General features: G+C 44.7%; 1 protein-coding gene across 4 annotated transcripts in view; it reads left to right on the forward strand.

Moving 5' to 3' along the window:
- Positions 1 to 21,350, forward strand: part of RARB (retinoic acid receptor beta) — a 339,233-nt gene that overhangs the window by 255,979 nt on the left and 61,904 nt on the right. For all 4 annotated transcript variants that reach the window (XM_040963682.1, XM_040963689.1, XM_040963696.1 and 1 more), the window contains exon 3: positions 4,726 to 4,867. In XM_040963682.1, the coding sequence (XP_040819616.1) occupies positions 4,726 to 4,867 (142 nt within the window). The remainder of the gene's footprint in view (positions 1 to 4,725; positions 4,868 to 21,350) is intronic.

Consider the following 21,350-nt stretch of genomic DNA (forward strand, 5'->3'; position numbering starts at 1 on the left):
TAACATGTATTATGTTTTCTTAGAATGATAGATTTACAGAAAAAAGGAAAGAAAGATCTTCCATCCATTGGTTCACTCCCCAGGTGGCTACAGTAGCTGCAAGTGGCTGAAGCCAGCATCCAGGAACTTTTTCCATGTTTCATGTGGGTGCAGGTTCCAAGGCTTTGGGTCACCCTCCACTGCTTTGCCAGGTCATAGGCAGGGAACTGGATGGGAAATGGAGTAGCCGGGTTATGAACTGTGCCCACGTGGGATCCTGGTACATATAAGGCAAGGATTTAGCCACTAGGGCATTGCACTGGGCCCAAACTACAAAATTCATTTTTAATCTGAACAAGTCAATGTTAAACAAGAAAAGTCCAAATTTAGTAACTTGATTATAACTCAGTGAATCTTCGATAAACTTTAGCAAAAGCTGGTTGTTCTACATCATAAAAAAGGCAGTATCATCCTCAAGGAATGAATTTAATTTTGAGGAACATTTTAGAGGACTAAGGTATAACAAATATAGGATTATGCCTCTGGCTCTGAGTTCAACTGAGACTTCATCATTTCAATAATTCGGTCTGATTATTTATTAGGTATCCACTTTGCATCCCAACCCTGGGAACACAGCTGGTATATAACAATAAAAATCTTTAGCAATTGAGAAATTGAAATACTTTCGTACCAGTTGTTGAAAAATCACTTTCTTGGTGTTTGTGGGTTTTCTGTTTTGTTTTTTGGCCTCCTGCTATATATGTCTGTTTTCTTGGTTGTGGAAAAGTTGATGTGGTTACTTCCTAGAGGTTGCCTTGGGTCCTTCCAGCTTATCTGCTCCCATGTTGGGGATCTGGGCTCTGGGTCCATCTTTCCCCCTTTTTCAGAAGTTGTGCATGCTATCAAGAAAGACAGCTCTGTGATACCCTGAAAAGAAATGGGTGCTGCCCACTGGGCTCCCTGAATTATGACCTTTGTCTGTATATGGTCGTTTTCCCATGTTGGCATTGTTCTAGGCAGACAGGACTATTGCTGAATACTTTATTATCCTTGACTAATTGTAACAGAGGAATAGAAGAAAACACCAAGGTTGCCTACAAGAGGAAGCACTTGTTTGCACTTAGATGAGGTGGTGAAGGTTTCTTAGGTGGGGTAACCCCATGCAAGTTGCCTAGGTTGACTGGGAAAAGGAAGTTTCAATAAAGTCAGAGTAGAATTGTGGTATCAGTGTCCTAGACTTGGTGTCTGAAAACTGCATCCTGAAGCTTCTACCACCAGCACTTGAGGCTGAATGCTAGCATTCCAACTTTAAGTGAGCAGCAGATACCGAGCCAGGGAGCCTTCATGGAAGAAATGGAATAATTCACTTCTTAGATACGTGTGGACAACCTCTCACGGCCGTTCTTTAAACCTCAGGTTCATCTCTAGCCATTATTGTTCTTGCCTTTGCTGGTGGATAGTTTTTATTTCTTTAGTCTTCAAACCTGACCTCTTCCCTGGGCCATTTGTTTGGTCCACAGAAACTACTTCATCTGCAGCCATCCTAATGCATCACTCCCTGGTATCAGGACACACGTGGGATCCCAGAATTTACAGAAGTGGGAGAGCTTAACCTCTAGGATGTGCCTCACTCGAGGCCTCACCATGGTAAGGAGCAGGTGGACGCTTGGGGCTCATCTCCAAGTTCAGGATTCTCTCCCATCAGGTTGTTCCTACAGATGGGTCCAAATCCTTCCATTTTACAGGCTCAACTTTTCAGTCTTGCCTCCTCCAGGGTATATCCACCCACCTGTTGGCTTCCCATGAACTTGGTCGTTCTCAAGCACATTTTTATATAGACCAAGTTTTGGGTGACAGTTTTCCTTTCCCAAGACTTGAGGTTCCTAATTCTAAGTGGAATGAACCTCTGGCTTTGAATCACATTAAATCCCGTGGTAAGACACTTGTTCATTCTCTCCGAGCTCCTCAGTCTCAAGTCGGAGTGTCCATACTGCTTGCTCAGCTGGGAATAACCTCAGCAGGTATAAGGAGGTCCATGGCCCCGCGCCTTGAGCAGATCCAGTGAGGGTGAAATAACATCTGATTATTTGTTTTATGAGTGCCTTCCAGTGTTGACAGTGGTACTCATTTTCTAATTGAGTCACAGAGGAAAGGTTTCTATTTTAAAGATGGTTTAAAAAAAAGAGTTGGGCTAAATGAGAATATTGAGTAAATCAAACTAGAGGCTATAGGAATGAGTTCTGTCTTCCCCCACCCTCCCCACCCACTTGCTCCTCAAAGCAGTGATCTACAAAAGGGAACAAGGTTTATATAACGTTTCAAAACAGCTACTGAGTGGAAAGAGAATTTGTGTGATGCAAACTTCTGTTTGGTTTACCCAACCCATGTATAAAAATACCACATAGCATATATTTTAGTCAGCAAGTATTCTACCATGAACCTTAGACCTTCTCCTGAAATCCATCCAGAGATCTGATTTGGAAAACCAAGAAGTCCTATTTAGTTTCTGCCATCAGTGTTACTGAACCATACTGACAAGGTCATTAGTGAGATAGAAAGTTCTTTAGTTCCCCCTCTTTCATTTGGGAGTCATGAGTTTGTTTCTTTTCCTCCCTGGTCACTTCCTAAGAATTTGCTCAACTAGAATATATGATTTTTAATAAACAGAGGAACTCACCTGTGTGCATACTTTCCTTACATATGGAAGAAACCATGCCTTCCACCGTGACACTGTTTCTTGGCAGGAGAGCTGTGGAAGTTGCCGGAAATGGAATTTGTACATCTGGCAAGAAGCACAGCCTGTAGATATTTTTTGGTAGGAAAGGTATGTTTTGAAGTGGTCATTCTGCACAGATTCTGTTTAGGGCTTTGGAGTATGTAGAACTTGTTATTTTTAGATTTTGAGCATGTTTGTAGTTCCAGAGGTATAAAAATAAATTGTGTTTTTTTTTTTAAATGCATGTGTCTGGGGTATGAGACGAGTGGCCACCTTGAAGTTTCTAGGTGCTTACAATTGAACTGTGCCGGTAAAAGTATGTTTTTTAAACACTGAAATCTTAGGGTGCCCACGTAAATATACTTAGTATACCACGTGTGCTACGTTCTGCGCTTCAGTTCTAAATGTTTGAGTTCTGTCTCCAGTAGTGTGAATGTATTTCAGGGAACTTGAACTTAGATGGTTGGGTCGTATTTTCTGTTGAGCACACTCAGCGGTGTGTTTCTTCCACTTGAGAAAATTGTTTCTTGTGTAACCGCTAAGTTGCATCACTACCGACTTGGTGAAACTCCTTCCCTGTAACACTCAGAGCTTTGCAGAGGTTTTTGCTGAGCAATTACTCGCCAGTGAAGCCACTGGGTATACCCTAGACTGCATATCGCTTGTTCGTCTCTATCTTCAGCAAGCTCCATTATCTGCCATGCTGCTTGGTCGAGATGGGAGAAACTAAGAGAAGGCCGAAGCTCTTGATCATTGAACTCCAAGTCTGTATTGTATCAGCAGTTCACAAAATCAGAATACATTACTTCCTGTATAAAAATATGATTTGCCAACAGCTGAAAAACAAAAGCTAACTGAAATAGTAAGCACATGTGGGAAATTTTTAACTGTAATGAGGAGAACAGTTGGTTGACAAAGCTGGTGCCAAGGATATGAGAAAAATGGGGAGGAGGGAAGGAAGGAAGGAAGCAGGCAAGGAAAAGAGAAGCTGGTGGAAGGGAAAAAGAATGCTGGGGTAAGACTGCAAAATTAGATACAAGACTGATTAACATCCTACTGGGCAATTAAGCAGTATCTTCTGGTTTCCTTTGCATCTGGGCAGAAATACCTTGTACCCACAATAAACTAATTCGTGATGAGCATTCTTCTCCAGGCTTCGCAAGCTCAAGGTCCCATCAGTCATGAATACTAAATCAAACCAGACTGCCTGTCATTTACCTGCCTGAGGGTGTCACATGGCTGTGGTGGACCTAGCAGTGCTTGCTGTAGTACAGGGCTTCCCAGCAGAACTTTCTATTGCCTGACAGTCCACTGCGTGCATTGTGTCCGATGTGCTAACCACTGGTCATGTGCGGCTCCTGACCATTTGAAACATGGCTAATGCTGTTGAGGAAGTGCATTTTTAGTTTTATCTCATTTTAAGAATTGATTTTGATCCACATAGCTACCAGGCCCCCATGGTAGAATACACAACACTAAGGAGCCCCTGAAGCAGCAGGCAGGCCCGTGTGGACCTTGTGTGTAACTCGGGATACTGTTTCCCCTACGTACTTCGTCATTGGAATCATACTTTCAGGATCACGATGGGAGCTAAGTGCGTAAACACACACAGAGGAGACTCCTTTGAAAAGACATAATCCTTGCAGGGATAAAAGAATGTCTTTTGCAAGTGTGAAACTTCCAGTCATGGGCCTCGTGGTGGTGGTGGGTTTACTTGGAATCACAGTGCAGCCAGGGAAGCAGTTAAGAGGCTGAGCCTGTTGTGATGTTTTCCAAGTGAACCAATGTAGTACTAATTTTCCTTTAGGAAGATGTTCACCATCATGTTTTGCTTGGATTAAAGGAGGCTTTTAGATTAGCAATGAAGGGAGAGCTATTCCTGCTGCCTGAGAATTTTGAGGTTGTAGGAAGGAAACTTCACTTGGTTATTCACAAGGAGCAGTCGACGTATTGATAAGGTCAGCTTGGATTTCACTGGAGGTTGGCCATTTGACTCCATTTTTCTCATCTTCTTGCTTTCTTGCTTGCAGGGGTTTTTCCGCAGAAGTATTCAGAAGAACATGATTTACACTTGTCACCGAGATAAGAACTGTGTTATTAATAAAGTCACCAGGAATCGATGCCAGTACTGCCGACTCCAGAAGTGCTTTGAAGTGGGAATGTCCAAAGAATGTAAGTGGAGTCTCGGGGAGACTTTTGCCTTGTTTGCCTTATCTATAAAGATATTTGCTCAGCCTCCCGAACCAAATCTTGGAAGATGTCAGCATGTGGAATTCAGACATGACACTGATGAGATGTTGCCAGGGGTGGGTGTAAGTGGAGAGAACGTGAAAACAGAACCATTGGAGATATGTATATAATTTTTTTTTTAAATTAACTTGAGTGGCAGTTACTGCAAAGGGTAGACCCTGGATGTCATGGGTTTGCAGCAGATCCTAACTCACTGTGCATTCTGGGGTTGTTGGTAACTCAAGCATTGGTGATTACGCTCCCCACGTTTGCAGTGGGAATAAGTGTGCAGACAGAACTGTGTGACAAGCATGACTGGTAATCGTACGACTCATTAACCCTGTTCCAAGTGAGGTTGGATGGTGTGCATTTAATTGAAGGAGAAGTATTTTGAAACTTGGGATGTCGGCATGTTTCCAAACTTGAATGAACTCTTCTCCAAGTCACATGTTCCAAATAGCAATATGTATTATTGATGCCAAAGAGAATGTTTTACTAAGTTGAAAATTGATTCATGGTCTACAAATACCTAGTCAATGAAATATATGTACCTTCCTAAAGATGATGGACACCACTCACAGAGAAAACTATTGGCATCTCCTCTTGGTGCTTCCAACAGCGGGGGAGAAGCAAGTGGCAGGTGAAGGGTGTGGCTCTGGCTGGTGTAAGGATTTCAGAGCAACAGGTGTCAGCGGAAGCACTTGTAGGACTACTGCTTTTGCTCTCTTCTAACTCTCTTCTACTATGTGTGCAGGAGGCACTGGGTAGGGGCTGCGTGGGGACTTTGAAGAGCCACTGCCCTCTGAGAGTTTGGAACAAGCCATACTCTCACACCCAGCCATGCTCCAACAGTGGTATGGGAAGAGTTAGATTATGCAACAAGAGCTCTGGGGGTTGGAGTTGGAAATGTGGCTGTAGAAAACGGTCTTAGGAGCGCAGGCTACTTCGTCAGGCTCACTGGCCCTGGGCCTGCTCAGCTGAGACTAGCTTGCTTTGTGCCGCTGTTTCTCAGCATCTTCATGCCTGTCAGGAACTCATGCACCTGCTTTTCCAAACCGGACTCGCCTCCCTGCACCTTTCCTAACTGTCTTTAGAATTTAGTTTGCTTTTTTACTTCTGAATTTCCGGGTTGGAATCAACTCGGTTGATTCGACGATTAGTGTGTCCACCTGTTTGCAGTATGAATATGTCACATAGGCCTATCTGATATGTGGGAATCCAACACTCAGACCTAGAATGCTGAGATTGAAGGTCACACTTTCCCCAGTGTGTGACCAAGGCCTCCCCTAGCCATCCTCCAATGACAGGGGTGGTTAGCTGTCAGAACCTGAAATCAAGTCCTTAAAGGCATCACTGAATATGTAAGCACCCCTGGGAAACCACTCGCTCGGGGCATTTTGTTGTTATTGCCAAGAAGTGCTGTTTGTTTTAAAGGTCTTGGAAATTGGGTCCCTGCTCCTGTGTGGGTGCTCATGACAAATGTGACTGAGGACATCACCCAGGGAAGCACCTCGGCCACCATCCTTGCCTGGAGAACCTTTCTCCTCTGAAAGTCCTGTTTGTAGGTGATGAACCATTTGACCACAGTTTACCCAGTTCCATTTGATCTTTCCAACACTTCAGAGTGCTTGCAATGCTTCAAGTAAAATGTAAAAACAAAACAAAAAACAACAAAAAACAAAAAAGTTGGGGTTGAATCAGTTGAGGCCCCAAACCCTGCCATACAGAGAAAAGTATAACAACCTGAATGAGTATGTGGCACTCACAAGATGGTCACCTGTAGGTCCCTTTCAGCCTGATGTTCTGTACCCGTGGCTGTCACACTGTCTTGCTCTGGGAAAGTGTCAGTTAGGGCTGAAATTATAAATGAGTAAGCCAGCTGTGGGCACGGGGAGCATCGGTCCTTTTGCATTTATTTTGTGTGGGCTAGAGACCTGTTTCCTGCTCACATTACTTAAACCCCATATCCTGCTGCTCTGTAAAAACTGGCAGCTCGGGTGGCAATTAAAAAAAATAATGTTTACACCCACAGGAAAGCCGTGGCTTCAGCCCTCAAGAAGCTTATCACCCTAATTAGATTTAAAATATAGAAATGGGAAGAAAATGTGTTCATCCTGTCCAAGGATACAAAAATAAACGTATTTTTTTCTTAGAAGGAAATTGAAGAGGAAGAAACACTTGGTGTGTAAGAATTGGGGGTCTAATAGAATATTTTACAAGTTGAAACAGACGTGAGAAGGCCAATGGGAGAATCAGTAATCAATGATACCACTGTGTATGTATCTGAAATGAACCCAAGAATAATAGATACCTGTTGAGTGTTAGAACTGAAAAGGGATCTTAGAGATTGATTTTCAGTAGCCTCCCTCATCTGAAGGACAGGGATACCAGGACCCGGAAAGATGAAACGGTTTTTCCAGTGAACCCTGGTTTGCCAGAAGGTAGGATGAAAGCTACAGTTCGCGTTGGCCATCTCCCCTTGCTGTGCTTTCCTCTACAGAAGTGAAAGGAGCCAGGCCAGATTTCCCTTCATTTTCAGCCACAGCACTTGTTATTTCATGCGGATGTGTCAGAGCCCTGGATGCCAACTGACCGAAAACTCAGCTCATACTGGGTTTGTGCTGAAAAACTGACACGTGTGATTGGCAAGCCCAGAGCTAAGGGCACCTGCTTATTTTCAAGGCATTGTTTTATTAGCGTTATTATTGTTATTTTACTATGTTGACTTTGCTCTTAGGTAGATTTTGGCTGTAGAGGAGGCTCTAAGATCTCAACTAATGTATCCAAGTTAGGCACGCCATCTCATGGCCTAACTTGGGTGTGTTCCCGTCTTCGGATAGAATATTGTTGCCAGCTGGGTCTGAGTCACCTGTCAGTCCCAAGGGTCTGGCACTAAGCATGACTCCTCTCAGTCACGTAGGCCAGAAATCTAGAAAGAGTTCTTCTCCAGAAGAATGGGAAAGACAAGGGGCCAAAAATGATCTCCTGTCTGCCACGGTAGGTCGTGCCCCGCAGGGCTGTTCCCGGTGTATTCATCTGGAGGATGGGGAAGGGGTGAGAGAACATAAAACCACTGAGGCCTGACAATCACATTACAGTGATAGATAACGAGGTGGGCTCTGTATTTTCTGTGAGTCACTGCCCTAATCCTTCCTGTAGCACCCCATTCCTGTGATCCTCACAACCCATCCGACAAGCTCATCACCAGTTGTCCAGTTTTTGCAGGCGTCAAAGTGGAGAAGCACAGAGGTTAACTAACTTACCCAGAGAAACACAGTCAGCGTCAGGGAACCAGATAGTTAGCTTATAGAGCCTGTGTTCAAACTGGGATATATATACTGCATGCCATAAAAAAACTGTGTGCTTTTTAAAAAAAGACACACAGAGATATAAAGAAAAACAGAGAGGAATATCTTCTGTCCGATGATTCACTCCCCAAGCGGCAATGGTCAGAGCTATGCTAATCTGAAGCCAAGAGCCAGGAGCCTCTTCCAGGTCTCCCACATGTGTGCAGGATCCCAAGGCTTTGGGCCATGCTCAGCTGCTTTCCCAGGCCACAAGCAGGGAGCTGGATGGGAAGTGGGGCTGCTGGGATTAGAACCTGTGTCCATATGGGATTCCAGCATGTGCAAGGCGAGGACTTAAGCTGCTAGGCTACCACGCCAGGCCCAAAACGCTGCTTATAAAACTCAGTCCTTTTTTCCCCCCTATTTTATAGCCAGTGGTTAATAAAACAATAACTACATTCCTTGCTGTATATTAGAGCTGTATTCCCTAGAAAATCATGTGCAAATTTAATTTTTATAGATCATATTTGACTTTAAGCATGTAAGGGGATTTGCTAGTCAAACAAATCCTTTAATGTGGCCTACCAGATTTCTTCATTCTTCTGTTTTGTAAATGTTGCTGAGTGTGCCCTCTGTTTTGCAAAGGCTTTGTTAAAATGAAGTAAGTTTTTTTTTTTTTTAAACACAGGAGTAGCTTTCTCTTGGCCTTGAATTTAAAAGTGGTCATGATAAGTGAAAAAAATCAATTTTCAGCAGCATTCTAAAAGTGTTACAAAAATTTATGAAGAATTGAAACAGCAGCAAAATGGCTTCAAGTTGAGCGATGTGCCTTGCCTGGTGTAGTGGGAGCCTTGTAACCCAGCCACCAAAGGAGAGCATGTGGCACAGCCCTAACATGAAAAAGAGAAACAGTCGATCAAGACGTTACATTTGGGATTGCAAACAATGTCTGAGCAAGCTTATGGTCTAGGTAAACAATTAATTGTCCATGATGAGGAAAGGCAAGAGTTAGGGAAAAGCTACCTGGAAAGCCTGGCTATTTGCATTGAGTCAGTTATGGAAATTCAAACGAGTAGTACAAATCTTTAAGGAATATTTGCAAAAGTATTTTTAGCCCTGTGGACCTCAGGATTTCTATCTTGAATACTCAACTCTGCCATTATGACAAAAAAGCAGCTATAGAAAATATAGAAGCAGAGTTGGTTATGTTCCAATCGAATTTTATTGCCAAAGAAGAAGGGCGCATGGGCAATTGTTGGCCCATTTGTGACTCATGTGGGTTGTCTAATGCCTAGGTACCCACTCTGGCTTCCCTCAAAAGGGCTCACCTCTCACCAACAGACACCCCAGCAGCACTGGAACCCAGTGACCCATGAACTTCACGCCTCCATTTTTCTAAGGCTTCTTACCTCTTCCATCAGCCACTCTCTAGGACCTGTGTAATGCCATTTCCTCTTTGAAACAGTCTCCCCAAACCCCAGCCTACATCCTAGGCCCAGTGCTCCATTCCACGTTCGCATTCCCACAGTGTCTGATGTGTGCCCCCATGAACTGCAGACTTACTATACTCTTAGGTAAGGCTTGATACACCAAGTCTGTGTTGTTTGATGATAAGCCCCCTAAGCATCATGTCACCTTGTAGTGTAGTGTAGTACAGCTCAGTGAAGTTAAATTGGTCAAATGGTTAAATGTGGCCATTTAAGAAAGACAGCCAAGCTAGCTTCTCCCCGGCTTTCCTTCCTGAATCATTCCCAGGCGTAAAGCAATTTTCCATGTGTATCTGTTCAAATCATAGACATTTTTTCAAAATCTCCTTGGGGACCAGACAAGTTCCTCAGCTTCCCTGAGGTTGTGTTTTCTACCTGGGTAGAAGGAACCGAGGTGTGGTCCTCAGGAGTGTTTGCCACTGAGAAAGGCTCAACTGAATGAGCATCTTCTGTCATAGAGCCTGGCCAAGGCCCTGTTCAGTTGCGAGACAAATAAGTGCTCGAGAGGAGGGCCAGCTTCACCAAGGCTTAGCTGTGATATTGCTCACTCACTGACAAAAAGATGTTGGCAGCGCAAGCTCCAGAGGAAAGTGGAAGACAAGAACCAAGCCAGAATCATGACTGTGTGCCAGGGTGAGGGGACGGTAGGGGACCTTAGGTACCTAAACATCTGACCTGATTCCCTTGGATCCCTGCCCTTCCCCCTCCCCCTACTGGACCCAGCTAGGTGTCCCCCCACCCCCACCCCAATTCCCACCCTGTGCGACAAAGATGCTGTGGAAGGTTCTGTGGCTGCCCACCCCCGCCCCCCGTTTCTATTTCTGTCCTTTCTGGAAGCCACTGGCAGCTGACTCACAAAGACAACCTCTTTCTAAGGCTCTTTGAGGTCCTGTTGGTGTGACCCATGGCCTTGAGGACATGCCTTTGATTCTGTTTGAGAATAGTGTTTAATGTTGGTTTCATAGCATTCTTTTTTTCCCTATGACAGTTTTGTAAGTGTGTTTGTAGAACAGAGCAATTGAATAATCCCTGAGTTTAAGAGTCCCGAAGCGCTCATTGATACTTCTCATTTGGGGCATATTGAGCTTAAAAACAGCTTTTTATAAACTCTCTAGATTTCGATTTCTACTCTACACACGGACGTCCCCGTGGGTCGATTGCCTGGGATGAATGTGCCTCGTCCGGACACTCAGATACTTCCAAGGGAGGATTTTAGCAGTTTTGTGTTTTTCTCATTTCCCCCTTCAGTGTTGAACCTGCATTAAAACAAACCTTTTCCACCACAGGCACTTAACCTCGGTTAAAATCACCTTTGCAGGTGCACAAATTATATTGATGTCCTTATTGCTTCTACTGCTGGGTTTTACTGGCTTAATAACAAGGAAATTCATATTGTAAGTTGCCCTGTGTACTCGGGAAATTACATAAAAATCATCATTGGAGCACTTAATGTCTTTCTAATTTTACTTGATTTCCTCATCTTGTCCCCGTGTTACATCCTCGCCTGTAACTGCATGTCCATGGGCTGTTGGTGATCTCTTTGTCCTGCTCAGGCGAGATGCCCCATCAGCCCCTACCTTCTCCTTTTGCTCCGGGGCGCACAAATCCCCAAAGTGAACAAGACGACTGGGAACTTGATATTTCTAGATCTCAGAAAGCCCTAGAAGTTGGAAGATAAAAATCTACTGTCCCTTTCCACTTGCCAAATATTCGTGTTTTCCTGCGTCTGTGCGAGAGATGGAAAAACACATTCCGCTTGGACACCAGCGGCCCGGTGATGTCAGTGCCACTGTGGGACTCAAAACCCATTATCACACAGCCCGCAAAGGAAGCATTAAAATTCCTTCAGCTTTACTAACACCTTTTTCCCTGCCGCCTGTCTCCTGGAGAGGGGACACCCAGTACATTCTCACCTTACAAAAATGAGAAATTTCCATTGCACAACAGGACAGAGCCAGAGGAAGAGCAAAGGATTTTGAACTTAGCCTGAGCTGGGTTCAAACTCAACCCTGCCCTCCAACTGTCTTCATTCATGGCAAGTTGCATCATTTTTTCTTCCAGCAGAGCAGTCTGCGGATCATCACAACCCTGGCAGGGTTGTCCTGGGCCTTGGACCACAGGGAGGCAGTGCAGTTAGCACCGTGCTTGGCATTGTGTGGGTGTTCAGCAGACAACAGCTGCCCTCTCCTGATAGTCTTATGGGCACACAGTTTTGTTCTGCTGGTACTGCTGCCAGCTGTTTGTTTTTATCATAACTTCAGTCCTGTGGATACTTGAGGAGCAAAAAGGCTCTTTTCATTTTCACTTCTGATTTTTTTTCATAGTGCCGCTGTATGTAGGAGAACCCCAAATAATCTTCCACTACACTCAAAGTCGAGCTTGCAAGCAAAGTTTCTTGGGCAAATATCTGCTTCCCTGGTCTCTGGGGAAGTGGGAGGCACACGGCTCATCTGCTCGGAGATGCCGAGACTTGTGTAATCAGAGAATGGGACAGTATCCTGGTATCATGGAACCCAACTCCAGGGAGAAAAATGAACTGGGGTGTTAGAAAGGGCACCTGCTGTCTTCTCACTCTCCCTTACCTCCCCCCAACTGCCATCACCTCAACATGAGGCCATCAGGTGTATCAGACAGTACCACCCCCAGGTCACAGCACCCTGCGAGCCAAGTCTCCCGGACCCTGTGACCCTAGCCACTCTTTGCTCATTTGGCACCTGCTGTGTCTAATGTTTTACTTGGGAATCAGTGATCCATTTTTCCTTTGAATCTGTCACCTCCGTTCTCCTGATCAAACCTTACCCCTTGTTTTCCTTTTCCAGCAAGGGACTTTGGCAGTCAGCTGCATGGTGGGCATGCCAGTAGGGCCCAGTGGGCCTGCGACAGTTGGTGCCATCCTGAGTGGCAGGCGGGATGGAGAGATCTGCCTGAAGCCACACTGCTGGCATGCACCTGTAATTCTAGTTCCCCGTGTACTTCTCTTACAGTGAGCTTTTTGTCTGTGTTCATGGCTTAAAGGCGTGATGTTTTTCATGTTCTTGTATTTGCTACCAAGGCCATATGCATACATACACACACATACTCATTCACCATAGTGTTTCTCCGGGTGTCAACTCTGCACCAGGTAGAGGCAGCATGATTGTAGTGAAGAATTCAAGCACGTAGTGATAATGGTAGTGCCCTTGCTGCACCCATCTCCCCTTGGTGTCAGGACCTCCCTAATTCACACCGCTCCAAATGTCATTCACCTTACCTTTCTAAACAGAAGGGACAAGCAACGGTGCGTCGCTAGCACAGGAGTGCTTTTGTTTTGACTTTCTGTAAACTTTGCCTTTTTCATGGAGCAGCATTTAACTGTGGTGTATTTGAGAGAACAGATGACACAGAGCACACGTTTGTTGCTTTACTCCCCCAGACGCCCCCATGATGGCCAGGAGGATGAAGTCGGGAGCCATGGTGTCCCTGCAGCCTTCCCCGTGGGTGGCGGAGTCCAAGTCAGCTGAGCCATCACGGCTCCCTCCCAGGGGTCACATGAGCAGGAACCTGGGGTCTGGAGTCAAAGCTGGGCTTCAAACCCACGCATTCCCATGGAGGATGTGGATGTCTTCATTAGAGTCTTAACCACCAGGCCACTGGTCTACCCTTGCAAACTTGTTTTTATTTTTAATTTGAAAGGGAGTTACAAAATAGAGGAGAAGGAGAGAGAAACAGAGAAAAAAGGAGAGATCTTTTATCCCCTGGCTCACTTACTGAATGAGTACAATAGCTAGAAGTAGGCCAGACTGAAACCAGGGCACAGGAGCTCTAACCGGGTCTCCCTTGTGGGTCTCAGGCTCAAGCACTTGGGGCCATATTCTGCTGCTTTCCCAGGCACATCAGCAGGGAGGTGGATTGGAAATGAAGCATCTGGGACTCGAACTTGCAACCATATGGGATGCCAGCATTACAGACAGTGACTTAACAAGCTATGCCACAATGCCAGCTCCCCCAAACTTTTCTTTAAATGACAAAATAATGAATATTTTAGGCTTTTAGGCTGTTTAATGTTGAACTATTCAGCTGTCCTGTTGCAAGTGAGAGGTTCTCAATTCAGTGGCCTTTGTGCGCATGAAGTTTGATTTACAAGAATAGTTCAACTGTAAACCTTGCTCATTCTTGCCCTTTTCCATTTTGTCTATTTACTTTTTATTTTTAAAATGATTATTTTTCTCTACTTGAAAGGCCAAGTGACAGAGACCTTCTGTCCACTGGTTCACTTCCCGAATGCCTGCCATGGCCAGGGCAGAGCCAGCATGAAATTAGGAGCCCAGAATGTCCTGTTTATGGTAAATGACACTAGTTCTCTCTCTACGGTAGCAATACACAAATTTCCTCTGCTTTAGTTAAGAAGAAAGTGAAACTGAAATCTTAAGACCACAGTGGCCCATGACTAAATCTTGAAGCACTCTAGAAGGATGAAAGTTTGACAAACGCTGTGTGTGTGTGTGTGTGTATGTGTCACATTCACGTGTGCACAGGTAGGCATACACTGCTGAAGTGGTCAGCTCTCTTCGCAGGAAGACAAGCTGAGCTTGGAGCTATAGGCTGACCCCCTCCAGGGTGACTTGAGAGCCAGATTACCAATCATTCTCTCTTGCCGACTGCTCGTGGCTGCTGTGCTGTCTGCAGATGCTCGTCCTGGGTTGGCCTTTCTCCTAGGGGTTTAAGTCTGTTCCTAATCAAACAGAAGACCAATAAACGGGTCCATGTGTCAAGATAGGATTGCTTTTTTTTTTCCCTCCTCTTTTTAAAAGATTTATTTATTTATTTGAAAGTCAGAGATATTCAGAGAGAAAGATACAGAAAGAGAACCCATCTGGGTTCATTCCCCAGATGGCTGCCATGGCCAGGACTGGGCCAGGTCTAAGTCAGGAGCCAGGGGCTTCATCCAGGTCTTCCACATGAGGGGCAGGGGCCCAAGCACTTGGACCATCTTCCACTGCTTTACCAATGAGCAGGGAGCTGGATTGAAAGTGGAGCAGCCAGGACTCATGTTGGTGCTAATAGGGGATGCTGGTATTGCACATGGCAGCTTTATGTGTAGGCCACCAGGCTAGCATCTAACAGTGGGATTTCAAACATCCAGATAAATTGATTGATGGAGGGATTTTTGAGACCTCCAGATTGCATCATCTACTCTACTTCCTGATGAACTGTCCTGTTGTGACTAAAAGTGCAGACTCCGGGAGCAGCCTTGACTCAAAGCCCATTCCTTTACTTGGCTCTGTGTATCCTAGGTCAGGTTACTTAATGCCTATTCTTTGTGCCTAACATGAAGATAGATAGGGTACCTACTTCCTGTGGCTGCTATGCAGAGTAAATGAATTAATCCATGGCACAGGCTGAAAGCCAGTACTTAGCCATGATACACTTCTGTGACTGACCCTCCCACTGTGATCCTACGCCATCCTGGTCTCCAAAGATAGCACATTCAGTCATCAGCCACTCTCTAGGACTGCAGGCAGTGGTGGTGCTTCTTGCAGCGCTGGGATCCACTGACTCACTGGAAAAAGCACTCTGTAGTTGGAGATTTTTCCCTGAGGACTCAGATCTGCACTCCCCTAGCTCAGGGCTGGGGAGCTGGGAACTGAAGCAAAGTTGGAGCTCTGAGCCAGATAATCCCAAATTGGGATTGACCTTGGTCGCTTCCACAATCGGCTCAGAGTGAGTCGGCATGGGCAGACCCCTGCACAGCTGCTGCAGCCTGCCCACCCTGCACACTGATCCCTCATCACACTCCCCAGAATGTGCCACACCCTGACTGCCACTGGTCACTCCACTGTGCCCATTGGCTGGCACAGCCATCGTATGGGCCTGTTCTTTCTCTGCCTGTAGTGCGCTTCTCCACCTCCTTGCTGCTTCTACTCTCAGACCCCATGGGCCCTTCAACGGGCTTTCTCTTAATACGCACACATGCACGCACCACATCTTTCTAGCACTAGGGGCCATGTTTGAGCACTCTTATCTCTCCTTGGTGTCATATATTATTAGCAGCTACATAGAGATGACTTTGGGAGTCAAACTCAAGTTTGTGTCCAAGAGCTTGTGTGTCTGTGTGCGTTAAGAGGGGGACCACCCACAGGAGCCCCTAGGCATTGGCTAAGTACACTGAAGACAGACAAAGTCATTCTTCTTTGAGTCCTCAAGTGTGAGTCCAGTAACTTATGCTCTGGATGCAGGAAGGTACTTGAGGGTGGGCATGTCAAGCAGAGGTTTTCTCTTTGATTTTTTTTTTTAAGAAGTTAGAAATTTTAAACACAGGACCTTAAAGTGAAGTTCACATTCCTTAACCTTTAGGTCCCATCACTGCATTAAGCCCAGATTTATCTTTCCTGGTTTGCTTTCTTTGCGCTGTGTGAATAATGCCAGGACTACCCCTTCCATGGCAGAGCATGCTGGGTGTAACCTGAGAAAACCTGTAAGGAGATCCAACATGGAAGACTTGCTTTCTCTCCTAACTGCAAACACACACACACACACAAGTATTTCCTCAAATCTATAATTGTTCAGGTATGCTGTTGAAACCACTGAAAAGACAGCACCATTTTAACCGAGACACGCGGAAGGCTTGACGACAGGTGGCAATTTCAGTGCGTGAGAGGGGAAGGGAGCAAGCGGGAGACACCGGATCTCACTGCTGTGAGCGAGAGGAAGTGGCTCGCATTCTCGGCTGGAAATATTGTATGTTTTCATCTTGAGCTATTTTTCATTGGGCTTTAAATAGACATTGATAAAACCTCAGCGCTCAAAGACAATCTCCAGCACAGGGAGTTGGCTGAATAAATATGCAAGTGCTTCTGAAATAGCTGGCAGAGAGCCCTTTGTTTGGAAACAAATGTCTCCGAGAAAATAGCAACTCCACATTCTCCCACAGTCCCTGTGTTGTGGGGTGATGAGCAGGGCCCTTTAAGTACCTTCTCCCAGTGACAGCCGTTCTCTGGAGGGTGGCTGCCTAAATTGCTCAATAAATCCACATGTGGAGTACGCCTGGAATTTGCTCTTCCTGGAGTTGTAGCAAGCACTTAAGCCCCGTCTCTTCTCCCTTGGCCATCGCAAAATATTAATTATTTTAGTTCAGTTATTTCTCTCATCCTGCCTGTTTTCTGGTTGGAAAAATAGTGTTGAGCAATTATCTGATGAACTAGATTAATGGAGACAGGTATCTGTGTGGAATGGGCTTCAGGAAAGCAAAGTTGCCCCATTTTCTCAAGAGAAAGAGTTTTTGACCTACTTACATGCCTGGTTGTCCCAGCACCTCATTTTGCCAGTGTAAAACATCTCTATTTTTTTTTTAAGGATTCCTAATTGTTTTCATGTTAACACCATTTGAAGACAAAAATAATGCTGTGGTTAAATGCAAACTCCACTTTCTGTTTATTTTTTCTGGAGGGAGCAAAGAGTTAAGCCTCACTTAGCACAATCTTTGGATTCACCAACATTGTGTGACTCTTAAAATAAAACTAAGGAATTTCACTGATGTTTCAAAATGGACCCATTTAAGAGCAATCATGATATGGTCCTTCCAAAGGGGAAGACAGCAGCTGCTCCTGGTAAACTCTAGTTGGGGGAGTTAACCAAGACAGGAAAAGAATCAAGTGCAAGATACAACGAGTGGAGGAGTCCCAGGTTGTATCCTCCAAGTGTTGGGACAAAGCACTTGAGCCATTTTTTAATGGAGTGGAGACTTAGCTGTGGCACCCTTGGATTCTGAGCTTCAGAAATCTAAAAATAATGAGGCTCTGGATTACCATCCCAGGGCCTCCAATGGATGCTGCTGGTGAGTCGTTGCAGTTAGGGGGACATTGAGCTGAGCCAAGTGCCTGGGTCAGTTGACACTTAGAGCTGGCTGGCCTTCCACACATTGCCCAGCTTGCCAAGGGTGCCCTCGGCTCCAGCAGGCCAAGACCCATTGTGTTTTCACCAGCAGTGCTGTCTGTGTTGCTTTGTGTGCCTTTATGGTAGAGCTGTGCCTATCCATTGAACTGTGGTACTTTGCTCCAGCAGAAGGGCTGGCATGCAAAGGACTGCCAGTAGCAAGTATTGGTGAGATGGGAAGCAATTGGAACTCACGTGTCACTCAAGGAAGTATTAGTTTGAAGTTTGACAAAGTATTGGCCCTATCGCCTAAAGCTAAACATGCCAGTGGACTCCAGTAATGCTCCTCTGGGATACCTGGCCAAGGGAAATGAGTGGATGGGCTCCACGAAAAGACACATACAGAATGTTCACAACAGCTTCGTGAATAATAGCACAGATTTGGAAACAACCCTTGTGTCCATCAGCAGTAGAATAAGTAAATGAATTATGACGTGGTCAAATAATAAAATATGAAAGGCAGTAAAAAAAAAGGCACAGCATGGTGAAATTTTCTTTGTGAGAATTTAGAATAAAAGACAATACACACTGATAGGATTCCATTTGTGCAGGTTAGGAATGAGCAGAAGTGGTGTGTGATAGCAGTGAGTGGTAGTTACCTTCAGCACGGTGATATTAACTTCAGAGAAATCTGTGGAGGTTTGGGGGAGGTGCTGGACATTCTAAATCTTATTTGGGTGTGTGCATGCATAACCTGGTATGTGTCTTAGATCTCAAAAAGAGAAGAGATTGAAATCACTGACTCTGAACACAAAGAAATTGCATTGGCACCAAGCTGCAGAGGTGTATCCTCCTCCCTGGTAGTATGTTTGGGAGCTATTTTGGCCTCTCTTCCTCTGGCTTGAGACCCTTTGGACATACCCCTGTGGATGTGCCAGGGAACACCTTCATTGGCTGAACTCTTTAAAGGCCCCAGCCCCTTCCCTGGCTGTTCTTTTTGGTGCCGCACACTGCTAGTTAATAACCTGCGGATAACATAGGGCCTGTTGTGTGAGAAGACTGCTTTAACCATCAGGTAATAAACAGCCCAAACAAAAACCAATGCTTTGGAACTAAGGTCTTTTAAGAGTTGTTAAATGACCAGGAATGCCAGTAAATTCCTCTAAAATGCATAATATTAGCCCAATGTGCTTTATGAATCTGTATGGATTCTACTATGGTAATCAGCTCTCTCGTTTTTCCATCATTTAAAACAGCAAGACAGGGTATCATTTATTCATTACAGGCAGCTCAGACCTAAAATTAGTAAGTGACCAAATTGACACTGGTATAAGGTTAACCAAACAATTTGACACAAACAGATCATCTGAATTTTTGTAAAGAGCTATTTAAACAAATTCTTTGTGAAACTGTTCATATTTTAGAGAAAAAAAGTTCTGGATTTATCAAAATTCCTCTTTATTTCCTTTTTTTTTTCAAGTGTTTAGTATGTTTGCATGACAAAAGAGGAGGCTATAAAAATGAAAAATTCTTCCCTTGTGCCAGTTGGCAATATGAACAATTAAACCAGCATCTATAATTTATCCATGAAGACATAGAACTTGTGGTTTGGTGGGAGGCTGTATTAAGTTGGTTGAGGGCTTGTGGTATCACTTTAAAAATGTTAAAACTAGTGGAGTTAGTGTCTTTCCCAAAGGGTGGGTGCAGACAGACGCCACGCCTTTGTACAGGCAGCCATTCTTCCTTATCCAGTGTTGCTGCCTACAGTTACCCGCAATCAACCATGGTCTGAAAAAATAGTTCATGGAAAGTTCCAGAAATAAATAGTTCTTAAGTTTGGGGTTGTATACCATTCTGAGTATCAGGAGAAAGTCTCGCATAATCCTTCTCTCGCCTGCCTTATCTGGACTCATTCCTTTGTCTAGTGTAGCCACACTGGGTGCCCTCCCCCTGGGAGCCACTCAGTAGGCCTCTGGGTTATCATATTGACTCTCGAGGTGTCACAGTATAGCATCACACTTGCAGAGAGAGGTGGCATCCGCATGATTATAGTATACTCGTATAATCTACTATCAGTTCTACTATTATAATCTATTATCAGTCCCTGCTAATTTCTTTCTGTGCCTAATATGTAAATTAAATTCCATCACAAGTGTGTTTATGTAAAAGAAAACAGTATGTATAGTATCAATTGTAATTGTAATTGCACTCACTTGTGGCAATCTTGAAACATGAATTAGTGATATTGTCACAGACATTCATCTACTGATGTCATCTGCAAAGCATGTGATGGAGCTGAAAGAAGCATTGTCTTAAAGATAGAGTGTAACAACAGTAAAGTGACAGCTCAATGAAAAATTGGGCAATGAATTGAAATGAGTATTCCACCAAGGAAAATGCCCAAATAACCAACAAATGCATGAAAAGGTGCTCAACCTCTTTAACCACCTGAGATGTGTAAGTCAAAGCCATAATGATAAAGAAAGCTGATAGCAAAAAGGTAGACAAGTGCAAGTGTCGCTAATGGTGTGCAGAAATATGAACTATGCTGCTGGCAAGAAGGTAAATGCTGCAGCCAGCCAGCCAGAAAAGAGCCTGGCAGTGTCTCATTAAGTTAGGTGGATTATCGGTGTGTTCTTTTAATTTTTTTTAATATTTCAATTAATATTGTTGGGCCCATCAAGGTAGCCTAGCAGCTGAAGTCCTCACCTTGCATGTGCCAGGATCCTATATGGGCACTAGTTCTAATCCCAGCAGCCCTGCTTCCCATCCAGCTCCCTGTTTGTGGCCTAGGAAAGCAGTCAAGGACGGTCCAAAATCTTGGGACCCTGTATTCATGTGGGAGACCTGGAAGAGGCTCCTGGCTCTTAGCTTCAGATTGGCAGCTCCAGCCATTGTGGCTGCTTGGGGAGTGAGTCATCAGATGGGAGATCTTCCTCTCTGTGTCTCTTCCTCTCTGTATTTCTGACTTTCACAAAAAAATAGTATTTTTAAAAATGTGTTGATTTTTATTGGAAAGGCAGATTTATAGAGAGAAGGAGAGACAACGACAGTTCTTCTATCTGTTGATTCATTTAACCAAATGGCTGCCATGGCCAGAGCTGAGCTGATCTGAAGGAAGGAGCCTCTTCCAGGTCCCCCACACACATGCAGGGTCCCAGGGATTTGGGCCATCCCTTACTGCTTTCCCAGGCCAGCAGCAGAGAGCTGGATGGGAAGTAGAGCAACTTGGACATGAACTGGTGCCCACTTAGGATGCTGCCACTTATAGGCAAAGGATCAACCTGCTGGGCCACTATGCCAGCCCTGACACACCTTAGCATCATGTTAGTAAACTAAGATAAGTATAGGCGAGAAGAGGGTTCTGATTGGGTCCTGGTAGTTCTACTCAGAACAAAATAGGGATAAAGTCAGTGACAAGATGCTCCGAGCCTACAAGATCAGAATTGGCCTTGTTGTAGACAAGTGCAGGTTTCCCAAGCCCTGGTGACCGAAATGGACATCTCCCCAGGGTCCTCACCTGGACAGTTCTGGGAGATGTCCTTGACATTTTTCCTGTTCTTCCTTAGGACAGTTCTCTGGGTAGTTAAATCTCACCTGTTTTAAAAATTGTAAGAAAAGCAATGCAAGAAAGCCATTTATTATGACCCGAGGCTTGGAAAGGAATGAAGGGCACACGTGGAAGAATAACACGAGAGGTATCTCTCCTCCCTGTAACATCTCCAGCATTACCGCCTCAGTTAAACACGCCTGTGTGGGAGCCATGCCCGTTTCTGTTCAGCTGTCCTTTGTAAGGGCAAA

Source organism: Ochotona curzoniae, unplaced genomic scaffold (genome assembly GCF_017591425.1).
Source record: "Ochotona curzoniae isolate NIBS_2020 unplaced genomic scaffold, NIBS_Ocur_1.0 contig_1302, whole genome shotgun sequence".
Classification (NCBI taxonomy): Eukaryota; Metazoa; Chordata; class Mammalia; order Lagomorpha; family Ochotonidae; genus Ochotona; species Ochotona curzoniae.